The sequence below is a fragment of the Gopherus evgoodei genome, chromosome 1, assembly GCF_007399415.2.
Source record: "Gopherus evgoodei ecotype Sinaloan lineage chromosome 1, rGopEvg1_v1.p, whole genome shotgun sequence".
Taxonomy (NCBI): Eukaryota; Metazoa; Chordata; order Testudines; family Testudinidae; genus Gopherus; species Gopherus evgoodei.
In genome coordinates this window covers 190950658-190962881 of record NC_044322.1, presented here as the reverse complement: position 1 = coordinate 190962881, position 12224 = coordinate 190950658, and the positions used below count along the sequence as shown (strand labels likewise).

Genomic DNA, 12224 nt, shown 5'->3' with positions numbered 1-12224 from the left:
ATGGCTATTCTTTCGAGTTTGCAACCGAACATTGACTTAATATAGCTTTGAAACTTTACTATGCGTAAGAAAAATGCTGCTTTGAACCATCTTAATTTAAATGAAACAAGCACAGAAACAGTTTCCTTACCTTGTCAAAACTTTTTTTTTTAAACTTTCCCCTTATTTTTTAGTAGTTTACATTTAACACAGTACTGTACTGTACAGTATTTGCTTTTTTTTGGGTCTCTGCTGCCTGACAGCATACTTCCGGTTCCAAATGAGGTGAGTGATTGACCAGTCAGTTCGTAACTCTGTGGCTCTACTGTATGTGCTTTGTTTGGAGAAAATGTATAAAAAGGTTAGTTATAAAGTGTGCTTGGGAGCAGTCCAAGGAAGTTTTCTTTGGGCAAGGATTTGACATTTAAAATTCCCCATCAGCTGGATAAAAGTTGGAATCTGGAAGCCAAGTTGTTGATCCCTTGAAACCATCTTAACTTAGGTAAATATAAAAGTTTAAGATGCTCTGAAACCTCCTGTGACAGCATGCGTGTGTATTTGGCGGACATGCTTAAAATCTAATTAAAAAGTAGTTTGTATCAATTATATCTAGGGCCCTACCAAATTCACAGCCATGAAAAATGAGTCATGGACTGTGAAATCTGGTCTTTTGTGTGCTTTTACCCTATACTATACAGATTTTATGGGGAAGACCAATGTTTCTCAAAGTGGGGGTCCTGCCCAAACAGGAGTTGCGGGCAGGGGGTCAAGGTTATATTAGGGGGGTCGTGGTATTGGCACCCTTACTTCTGCGCTGCCTTCAGAGCTAGGCGAGCGGGGAGTGGCAGCTGTTGGCTGGGTGCCCAGCCCTGAAGGCGGCACCCCACCAGCAGCAGTGCAGAAGTAAGGGTGTCAATACTATACCATGACACCTTTAATTCTGCATTGCTGCCTTCAGAGCTGGGTGGCCAGAGAGTGGTGGCTGCTGATGACCCAGTTCTGCAGTTAGGAATGCAGAAGTAAGGGTATCAATACCATACCATGCCGTCCTTACTTCTGTACTGCTGCTGGTGGCGGCTCTGCCTTCACAGCTGGGCTCCTGGCCAGAACCCGCCGCTCTCCAGCTGCCCAGGTCTGAAAACAGCGCTGTCACCAGCAACAGTGCAGAATTAAGGGTAGCTCTCCTTACAATAACCTTGCAACCCCTCCCCGCCCCACCATAACTCTTTTTTGGGTCAGGAACCCTAAAATTACAACACAGTGAAATTTCAGATTTAAATAACTGAAATCATGAAATTTACTATTTTTAAAATCCTATGACAGTGAAATTGGCCCAAATGGACCGTGAATTTGGTAGGGCCCTAATCATATCAGATGGAGGAACTAGGACCCTAATCATATCAGATGGAGGAACTGCATCCCCATTGATTTATTCCTGACACTGCCTGGAGAAAAACAGGAAAGTTACCACTGCTTTGGGTTCTGAAAACCCTGGATAATGGGGAGGGTGGGTGGGATTGTGGGTGTGTAGAGACAGCGTGATTTAAAAAAAGGATATTCAACAATTAAATTCACATTGAGTGCAAGCAAACAAACAAAAAAACAGAAAATAGATCTACAGGGGAAAAAAGTTTTTTCTGCAAAAACATGAGTTTTCCTAATTTTCAAAGGTTTGTGTGTTGAGGTACATACAAGTGTCTTCCTGTGACCCTGAATAGTCTTTTGATGGGGCAAAAAGCAGCAAAGCTTGTGATGTATTTTAAGATACTTAAACCTTTGGACAATTTTAAAGCATATCTTTTTATCTCAAAGCTTCACAGAATTTACTTCCATTATTTTCTTGGTTTCTTGATTCCCTCCCACCCCATTTCCCGATACTTTTTTCCTGAACTTCTTGTTGACAAAGTTGCTAGGCTCATGTGCCTAAAGACTTTTTAGCCATGGATTTGGAACATGTGCCTAGGTGTCTACAGCACACAAAAAAGGAAAGGCTGTACTTTAAGCTGTTACTCCTGTAATTCTTGTAAAATAAAACAACTCTGCAATTGTTTAGAAATGTTTGAAAGATTTTTTTTGCTGAAAAAAGAATGGACATCTGAGGCAGCAAAAAGATAAGTGGACTTGCCATTGCTCTGAATACCTGAGAGCTGCCTAGACAAATGGCCCCGAGGACAAGGAGAGGAATGTCAGAATCACACCACAAGCCAGAGCTGGAGTTTTTCATTTTTCTTTGTTGCTTCTCTTTTTCTAATGTTTGCCAGTTTTGCTTGGCTCTAAAAACACTTGCTGCAGAGGAGGGAAGTAGGATGAACGAAAGAGTGTTTTCAGTATCCCTCTCAAACCTCCGATCATCTGGAGATGAGAAGTGACTGTTTATGTGAGAAGCTAGAGGGACAGAGAGACTACAGGGTGATGGGAAAGGTTTTAGGCAAAAAGAGATGGACACAGTAGTTTTTCGAAGTAGGAAGAGGTGAGTGGAAGAGAAGACTGAAAGGAGGAGATGAGAAAAAAAGGACAGATTTTAGGAAGAAGGGGAACTAGCATAGCCACTTTTCAAAATCTTTTCAAGCCAGACCATTGCTGATAAGAGAAAGCAGGTAACCAAAAAGAGAAGAACAGTGAAAAAAGTAACAAGAAATTTTTTTTTAAAAATGTAACTGCTTAGAGGAGAGGATGCAGACAGAAGGTGAGGAGCAAGAACCAAGCAGGAGCTGTAGCCAAGAGGTGATGTGGTAAGAAATAAAGCTAAAAAATGAGTGGGGCCTATAGAAGTGTGGAGTATAAAAAAAGAAACAAAAAACAACCCACACAGACGTGAAGATGAGAGAAGAGATCATTATGGATATGCAAATAAAAATGCACTAAAGGGGAAGATGTCATTAAAGAAAGACAGCAACTTTCTCCAACCTTTCTAACTTAAAAATGCAACAGGATCACCATTTGCTGACCCTACTTTATTACTGGCAAAGCAATTTTTGGACCCATTACCCACCTGTATTAACTGCTTCTGGGTCCAGCAACTGCGTAATACTACTTTACACATCTGGAAGCACAGGCATCAAAATTAAATGACTTGGCGACTGTCACTAATGAATCAGTGGCAGAATCAGGACTGAAACACTATTGTTTGGATTCCTAGCCCAGATTTAAATTATTACACAGTATTTCCTCTTGTAGCTTTAGCAAAAAGTAACGCCATATCTATATGAAGGAAATTCACACTGGTGTAACCTTAATTCAGTAAGTCTTAGTTCACACAGATATGGTGCACCTAAACTATTAACTGCACTGATGAGAATTTTCCTAATGCAGACAGGACCTAAAATTTACTACATTCAATACAGCAACATTTTTCATCTTATGTTGAACTATAAGTGAAATATTCTAAAATTTGGTATGAATCCTTAAAAACTGCAGATAATTATGTTTTAACACTTTATATATTTCAGGAACACTAGAAACAACAATTAAAATAACCACATATTACCATCTCTTTCTCGTTCACTCTCAGGCCTTGCTCTTGGTCCTGTATCTGACCAATCCCCTCTTAGTCTCAAACGTTTAACAGGAGGTTGCCGTAACTAGAAAAATAAAGATAAGCAATGGTATTAAATATATATATTTAAAAAACTTGGTTACCTACTGTTCGTTAACTGTTATTCTTCAAGATGTGTTGCTCATGTCCAATTCATTCTAGGTGTGTGCACATCCATGTGTATAGTTGGAGATTTCTATCTTCGCAGTATCTGTAAGGTCGGCTATGGCCATGTTCATGCGCTGGTCTATTAGGTGCCGCCAGCCGTACACCCTCTCAGTTCCTTCTTGCTGGCAACTCCGACAGAGGGGCAGCAGGGTGGGTAATGGAATGGACATGAGCAACACATCTCGAAGAACAACATTTATGAAAAGGTAGGTAACCGTTTTTTCTTCTTTGAGTGCTTGCTCATGTCGACTCTGTTCTAGTTGACTCTCAAGCAGTATTCTTGGAGGTGGGTTCGAGTTTACGGTCTTGCAGCTTGCAGTACTGCTCTAGCAAAGCCAGCATCATCCCAGGCCTTCTGAGTAAGTATGTAATGGGACGTGGACATTGATGGCCCTACAGCTAGGTATGTAATGGGACGACCAGGTGGCCCTACAGATGTCCTGGATAGGCACTTAAGCTAGGAAAGCTGCCGAAGAGGCTTGTGCTTCAGTTGAATGGGTGGTTACGATCGCTGGAGGGCGCACCTTTGCCAGATCCTAGCAGCAGCGAATGCAGGCAGTGATCCAAGAAAAGATTCTTTGAGCAGACACCGGACAACCTTTCATCCTGTCAGCCACTGTGACAAACAAGTGCATGGACTTACAAAATGGCTTGGTCCTTTCAAGGTTAGCGCCCTCCTGACATCTAGGGAATGCAACCTACGCTCGTCCTCTGACTTATGCGGCTTTGGAAAAAAATAACTAAGTAAATGTCCTGGCCCGTACAAAACTGAGGCCTTCCTTGGGCAGGAAAGCTAAGTGCAACCACAGCTGGACCTTGTCTTTGTAAAAGACCCGTATAGGGCAGTTCTGAGGTAAGTACCCTAATCTCAAAGACCTTGCAGGCAGATGTTATTGCAACCAAGAAAACAACTTTCCAGGAAAGGAGAAGGAGACAGCATGAAGTCAGAGGCTTGAAGAGGGCGTCCCGTGAGCCATGACAGCACAAGATTCAGGTCCCACAGAGGGACAGGGTCCCTGACATGTGGGTATAGGCACTTGCGGTCCTTAAGGAACCTGGCAGTCATGTCCTGGGCGAAAACCAGCCTGCCCTTGAGAGGCAGATAGAAGACCGAGTTAGTGGCCAAGGGGACCTTGTTAGATGAAAAGGGACAGGCCTTGGAACTTGAGATCCAGAAGGTAGTCCAGGATTAACTGTAGCGATGCCTGCTTGGGCCGAATGCCTTTATCCGACGTCCAATAGGCAAACCGCTTCCATTCAGCCAGGTAGGTAGCTCTGATGGAGGGTTTTCTGCTACCCACGGGACCTGTTGGACACCGGACAAGCACACTCCTGCTCCTCTGCATTTAACAATGCAGCAGCCAAGCCATCAGGTACAGAAAAGCATCCAACAGAGAGCCTCTGTTGAGCCTCTGAATACAGCAGAAAACATGGTATTTCCTGCTCTGCCTGGATGTGAACAGGTCCCGGGGAGTCCCCCACCTTTGGAAGATGATGCTGACCACTTCCGGATGGAGGGACCTAGAGGTGAAAGTAAGCTGGTACGGACCACACCGGCTTCCGTGGCTGGGATTTAAAGGGCTCTGGGCTCCTCAGCGGGGAGCCCAGAGCCCTTTAAACTGTCCCCGCAGCTGACAGCCGGGCTAGGGCTGGGATTTAAAGGGCTTGGGGCTCCCAGCCACAGGCAGTGCCCCAGGGCCTTTAAATCTTGAGAGGCCACGCCTCTTTCCAGTTGAGGCCACGCCATTTCCGGTTGAGGCCACGCCCCCTCAGGACTCCAGTAGTACCGGTAAATTCTGTAAGTTACTTTCACCCCTGGAGGAACCGCTCATGATGAGATAAAATGGTCCTGCTGAGTTCATCTGCGAAGGCATTCCTGGACCCAGGGAGGTGTTCGGCTATGAGATGAATGTCATGTTGTTCACAGAAGTCCCAGAGCCTGAGGATTTCTTGGCAAAGGGCAGACGACCTTGCTTGTTGATACAGTACATAGCCACTGTATTGTCCGTAAGGACCTGGACCATCCTGCTTCTTATGTGAGGTAGGAAGGCTGGGCAGGCCAGGTGAACCGCTCTCAACTCCCTGACGACGTGTAGGGAGTGATCGTGACTCAATCAAATGACCTTGCATGCTGAGATTACCCAGGTGGGCTCCCCACCTCAGGTCTGAGGCATCAGAGACGAGGGTCATCGGAGCCTCAAAGGGAACCCCCTCCAACGCCGATGCAGGATTCTGCTACCATGCGAGTGAAGACAGGATGTGGTCCAGGACCTTGACTGCTGGTCCATGCTATATCTGTTTTTGGGATGTAGACCAATGCCAGCCACACCTGCAGGGGCCTGAGGGTGCAGGCTGTAACCTGAAGATATTACGTTAAGCATCCAATGGTCTGAGGTCAGCCATGATCAGGCCGAATGGAAGGCGTGCAGGTGGTTGAGGAAAGAGTAGGAGGGTGGATCCTGGGATGTGACTGGGGCACCATCCTCAAGCACACACTCTAAATACCTGCTTCTGGCCTCCTTGGTTCCTGGAAGGGCCACACTGAACAGACAAACGGGAAGACAACAGGCATCGCTGCTTAGACCCCTTGTCTCTATCCTTTCTCCTGTAGGTGTTCAGCCAGGGAATTCCTAAGACCTGGACTGGAGAGGCGGAGAACGGAATGGCTTTCTGGCCTGCTGAGGGGTATGAAGGCCAAAGGAGCAGAGGGTGGCACAGAAGTTTTTAAGGCCAGGGAGACTAGCATCCGTGAGCTCAGAGAAGAGCCCTGCCCCCTCAGACAGGAGGCCCTGAATGGTAGCCTGCATTCCTGGGATAACCTGGAGGACTTCAACCAGGAGCTGCACCTCATGACTACCACAGAGGCGACCACCCTGGCTGCCAAGTCTGTAGTGTCCCCCGCCACATGGAAGGCCCCTCTAGCCACCACTGTCCCTTCTTCCACTAAAGCAGCAAACTCCTGGGCTCGGTCTTGTGGGAATGCCTCCTTGAATTTGCTAAGGGAGTCCCACAGATTAAAATTGTACCTGCCTAACAGGGTCTGGTGGTTAGACACCTGAAACTGCAGGCTGTCTGTTGAATAAATTTTCCTGCCAAACATGTCCAGTCTCTTGGTGTCTGTTTTTTGGCGTGCCACTGACTTGGCCCTCTCTGTCCTTTTCATTAATAGCAGACACGACCAGTGACGCTGCTGGAGGGTGTGCATACAGATATTCAAACTCTTTTGCAGGGATGTAGTACTTCTTTTCTGCCTTCTTAGAAGTAGGCGGAATGGAAGAAGGGGTCTTCCACAGCTATTTGGCATTCTTAAGGACCCCTAGGTGGATGGGCAGCACGACCTGGGTTGGGGTGGAGGATAACATTAAAGAGGTCGAATTCCTCCTCAAACAATTTTCAAGTTCAAATTGGTACCCATCCTTTTCAGGAGGGCCTGGCGCTCCTTTAAGTCGTCGGGGGTACTGCCCATTTGTGAGGGACTCACCATCACTTTGTCCAGAGACAATGAAAACCAGGGGTGGATGGATTCCCCTTTCCTCTCTGGGAATGGTTTCTTATGCACTGAAGCCTGCTGCGCTGCCCCCGCATCAGATTCAGTACCATGTTCCAACTCCGGTGTCGGCAGTGTAGAGACAGTTTGTCCGAGGTGGCCAGGGAGGAATGGTGGGAATACGGGACCGGCATTATGGTCACACCCCATGGGTTTCAGTATGGCTGCTGAGTGGGCCACTATCCCTGCTGCCATGCCACTGCTACGGATACCCAAGTGGTCTCGCAAGTCGGTGGCAAATCTCCCTTCCTCAGCGAGGGGCTGAACTCCTTGTCTGACTTGGACCACTGCCCTTCCAGTGATCAGAGCGGAGCTGTCGATGCCCGAGTCTGCCGACTGACCCTGGTCAATAGTGAGTGACACGAGGGTGAGGATCAGTGCCTACCCGATGAGCAGTACTGGGGAGTACCGGTGCTGTGGTAGCAAGTGATCCCACCACGGTAGGGTCCGATGTCTGCGAGACCACCAAGGCCAGCTGTTCTCAACGGGGATCCACAGCCCCCTGGGGTCCATGAGCCCTTTCAGGGGGGGCCACAGAGCCCCACAGCTGAAACTCGGTGCCAAAAGCCCCAGCGCTGAAGCTGGGAGCAGCCTGGGCCCAAAGCCAGAGTCCACCACTGCTCCCTGAAGCCAGAAGGGCCCTCAAGCGGATATCCCGCCCCTTTTGGGTTCTAGGGCAAAAGCTGAGGAGGGGGGGTTGGGTTTTTTTTTTAATTATTAATTATTATTATTATAGATTCTGCATTGGTCCTTTCTATGGGACTCCCTGAAGTACTTCAAAGAGCTGTTATGGGGGGGTCATTAATAGGCACCGGCCTCTTGCATGATGAGCTTGGTTAGAAGCCAGGGGAACACAGCCTGTCCCTCTCCAGGGCAAAGTCCCAGCCGGGACTCCAACTACCTAACACTTAACTATAGCTAACTAAGTACCTACAAACTATAAACAAAGACAGACAGACAATGGGTTGTAAAGAACCACTAACGCTTTTGCAGTGCAAGATGAGGTGCTTGGACCAACCGTTGTGGGCAGTAAGAAGAAACTGAGAGGGCGTAGGGCTGGCAGCACCTAATATACCAGCGCATGAGTGTGACATTCAAGGGGGCACCACAGCCAATCCTACGGATACCGCTAAGGCAAAAAACTCCAACGACTGTGCATGTGGGCATGCACACATCTAGAATGGAATATGAGCAAACACTCAAAGAGGAACAGGAAAATATTGAGTACATAGGTGAAATAAAAAGTGTAGTCATCAAGTTGCACAACTCTTGTAGTTTCCAATCACAAATAGCAATACACACAAATCAAATATAATTAAGCATAGTGCTACATTAAGACAAGGTTAAGGCTAATTTTAGTCACACAAAAATATTAAAATTTCAAGCTATGACTCCCAAAACAGCCACAACCCTACCCCTTGCACACAGTTTATTCTACACAGTATTAACTTTAGTGCATTAACCGAGGCTCTGTTTATTCCAAAATAAGTTGGGCCTAGAATCTGCAGCAAAGTCCCTGGACTCAGCAATATCCCTACCAATTCTACAGTAGCCAGAGTTGTAATTTAAATGATGGTTTTGAATTAAATATAAAAATGAATGCAGTCAGCATAGTAATTTGTGTTGATATTAAATCCAATTTATTTTATCATGCATTTTTATTTTCTGTATGATGCAGATTTTTGCACTGATGACACATAACTATACCTTAGGTCAGTGGTTTTCAAACTGTGGGTGGCGACCCAGTACTGTCTCACAGAATGTAAGGCACTAGCTCACAGCAGCTGTGGTCAGCACTGCTGATCAAGCCATTAAAAGTCCCGTCGGCAGTGCAGTCCAGCTAAGGCAGGCTAGTCCCTACCTGTTCCAACACCATGCTGCGCCACGGAAGCAGCCAGCAGCAGGTCCAGCTCCTAGGTGGGGGTGCCACGGGGCTCCATGCACTGTACCTGTTCCAAGCACTGCCTCCGCACTCTGACTGGCTGGTTCCCAGCCCTGAGCCCACCTCCCAAACCCAGAGCTCCCTCCTGCACCCCAAACCCCTCATCCCTGGCCCCATCCCAGAGCGTTCACCCCCACCCCAGAGCCCTGACCCCCTCCCATGCCCCAACCCCCTGTCCTGGCCCCCACAAACCCACAGCCCCCTCCTGCACCCCAAACCCCTCATCCCCGGCCCCATCCTAGAGCCTGCACCCCCAGCCCAAAGCCCTGCCCCCCTCCTTCCCCCCAAACCCCTGCCCCATCCCCCTCCAACACCCTGAACCCCTCATGCCTGGCCCCACCCTGCAGCCCTCACCCCCACCCCTCTACCCCAGCCTGAGCCCCTCCCACACCCAAATCCCTCACCCCCAGTTCCGTTGGGTCATGGGCATCAACAATTTTCGTCAACTGGATCACCAGAAAAAAAAAAGTTTGAAAACCACTGCCTTAGATAATGTCAGGGGCAGGAAGAGGAAGTAAAGGTTTTGGTAGCTAGGGCTCAGATCACCTAGAAAGGAAGTTTTGGTTTATGCAATAAGCATATTTGCTAAGTATCAGAGGGTAGCCGTGTTAGTCTGGATCTGTAAAAGCAGCAGAGAATCCTGTGGCACCTTATAGACTAACAGACGTTTTGGAGCATGAGCTTTCGTGGGTGAATACCCACTTCCTCAGATGCATGTAATGGAAATATCCAGGGGCAGGTATATATATGTGTGCTAGCAAGCAAGCTAGAGATAACGAGGTCAGTTCAATCAAGGAGGATGAGGCCCTGTTCTAGCAGTTGAGGTGTGAAAACCAAGAGAGGAGAAACTGGTTCTGTAATTGGCAAGCCATTCACAGTCTTTGTTCAATCCTGAGCTGATGGTGTCAAATTTGCAGATGAACTGAAGCTCAGCAGTTTCTCTTTGAAGTCTGGTCCTGAAGTTTTTTTGCTGCAGGATGGCCACCTTAAGGTCTGCTATAGTGTGGCCAGGGAGGTTGAAGTGCTCTCCTACAGGTTTTTGTATATTGCCATTCCTAATGTCTGATTTGTGTCCATTTATCCTTTTCCTTAGAGACTGTCCAGTTTGGCCGATGTACATAGCAGAGGGGCATTGCTGGCATATGATGGCGTATATTACATTGGTGGATGTGCAGGTGAATGAACCAGTGATGGTGTGGCTGATCTGGTTAGGTCCTGTGATGGTGTCGCTGGTGTAGATATGTGGGCAGAGTTGGCATCGAGGTTTGTTGCATGGATTGGTTCCTGAGCTAGAGTTATTATGGTGTGGTGTGCAGTTACTGGTGAGAATATGTTTCAGGTTGGCAGGTTGTCTGTGGGCAAGAATTGGCCTGCCACCCAAGGCCTGTGAAAGTGTGGGATCATTGTCCAGGATGGGTTGTAGATCCTTGATGATGCGTTGGAGGGGTTTTAGCTGGGGGCTGTATGTGATGGCCAGTGGAGTCCTGTTGGTTTCTCTCTTGGGTTTGTCTTGCAGTAGGAGGCTTCTGGGTACACGTCTGGCTCTGTTGATCTGTTTCCTTATTTCCTCATGCGGGTATTGTAGTTTTGAGAATGCTTGGTGGAGATTTTGTAGGTGTTGGTCTCTGTCTGAGGGGTTAGAGCAGATGCGGTTGTACCTCAGTGCTTGGCTGTAGACAATGGATCGTGTGATGTGCCCGGGATGGAAGCTGGAGGCATGAAGGTAGGCATAGTGGTCGGTGGGTTTTCGATATAGGGTGGTGTTAATGTGACCATCACTTATTTGCACCGTGGTGTCAAGAAAGTGGACCTCCCGTGTAGATTGGTCCAGGCTGAGGTTGATGGTGGGGTGGAAGCTGTTGAAATCATGGTGGAATTTTTCCAGAGTCTCCTTCCCATGGGTCCAGATGATGAAGATGTCATCAATGTAGCGTAGATAGAGAAGGGGTGTGAGTGGACGAGAGCTGAGGAAGCGTTGTTCCAGGTCGGCCCCACAATATGCCAATATTTTTATGGCCGACCTGGAACAACGCTTCCTCAGCTCTCGTCCACTCACACCCCTTCTCTATCTACGCTACATTGATGACATCTTCATCATCTGGACCCATGGGAAGGAGACTCTGGAAAAATTCCACCATGATTTCAACAGCTTCCACCCCACCATCAACCTCAGCCTGGACCAATCTACACGGGAGGTCCACTTTCTTGACACCACGGTGCAAATAAGTGATGGTCACATTAACACCACCCTATATCGAAAACCCACCGACCGCTATGCCTACCTTCATGCCTCCAGCTTCCATCCCGGGCACATCACACGATCCATTGTCTACAGCCAAGCACTGAGGTACAACCGCATCTGCTCTAACCCCTCAGACAGAGACCAACACCTACAAAATCTCCACCAAGCATTCTCAAAACTACAATACCCGCATGAGGAAATAAGGAAACAGATCAACAGAGCCAGACGTGTACCCAGAAGCCTCCTACTGCAAGACAAACCCAAGAGAGAAACCAACAGGACTCCACTGGCCATCACATACAGCCCCCAGCTAAAACCCCTCCAACGCATCATCAAGGATCTACAACCCATCCTGGACAATGATCCCACACTTTCACAGGCCTTGGGTGGCAGGCCAATTCTTGCCCACAGACAACCTGCCAACCTGAAACATATTCTCACCAGTAACTGCACACCACACCATAATAACTCTAGCTCAGGAACCAATCCATGCAACAAACCTCGATGCCAACTCTGCCCACATATCTACACCAGCGACACCATCACAAGACCTAACCAGATCAGCCACACCATCACTGGTTCATTCACCTGCACATCCACCAATGTAATATACGCCATCATATGCCAGCAATGCCCCTCTGCTATGTACATCGGCCAAACTGGACAGTCTCTAAGGAAAAGGATAAATGGACACAAATCAGACATTAGGAATGGCAATATACAAAAACCTGTAGGAGAGCACTTCAACCTCCCTGGCCACACTATAGCAGACCTTAAGGTGGCCATCCTGCAGCAAAAAAACTTCAGGACC

General features: G+C 47.6%; 1 protein-coding gene across 15 annotated transcripts in view; it reads right to left on the bottom strand.

Moving 5' to 3' along the window:
* The window catches only part of DCAF6 (DDB1 and CUL4 associated factor 6), a 175366-nt gene that overhangs the window by 92175 nt on the left and 70967 nt on the right, over positions 1-12224 (bottom strand). For all 15 annotated transcript variants that reach the window (XM_030581129.1, XM_030581156.1, XM_030581138.1 and 12 more), the window contains one exon: positions 3467-3560. In XM_030581129.1, the coding sequence (XP_030436989.1) occupies positions 3467-3560 (94 nt within the window). The remainder of the gene's footprint in view (positions 1-3466; positions 3561-12224) is intronic.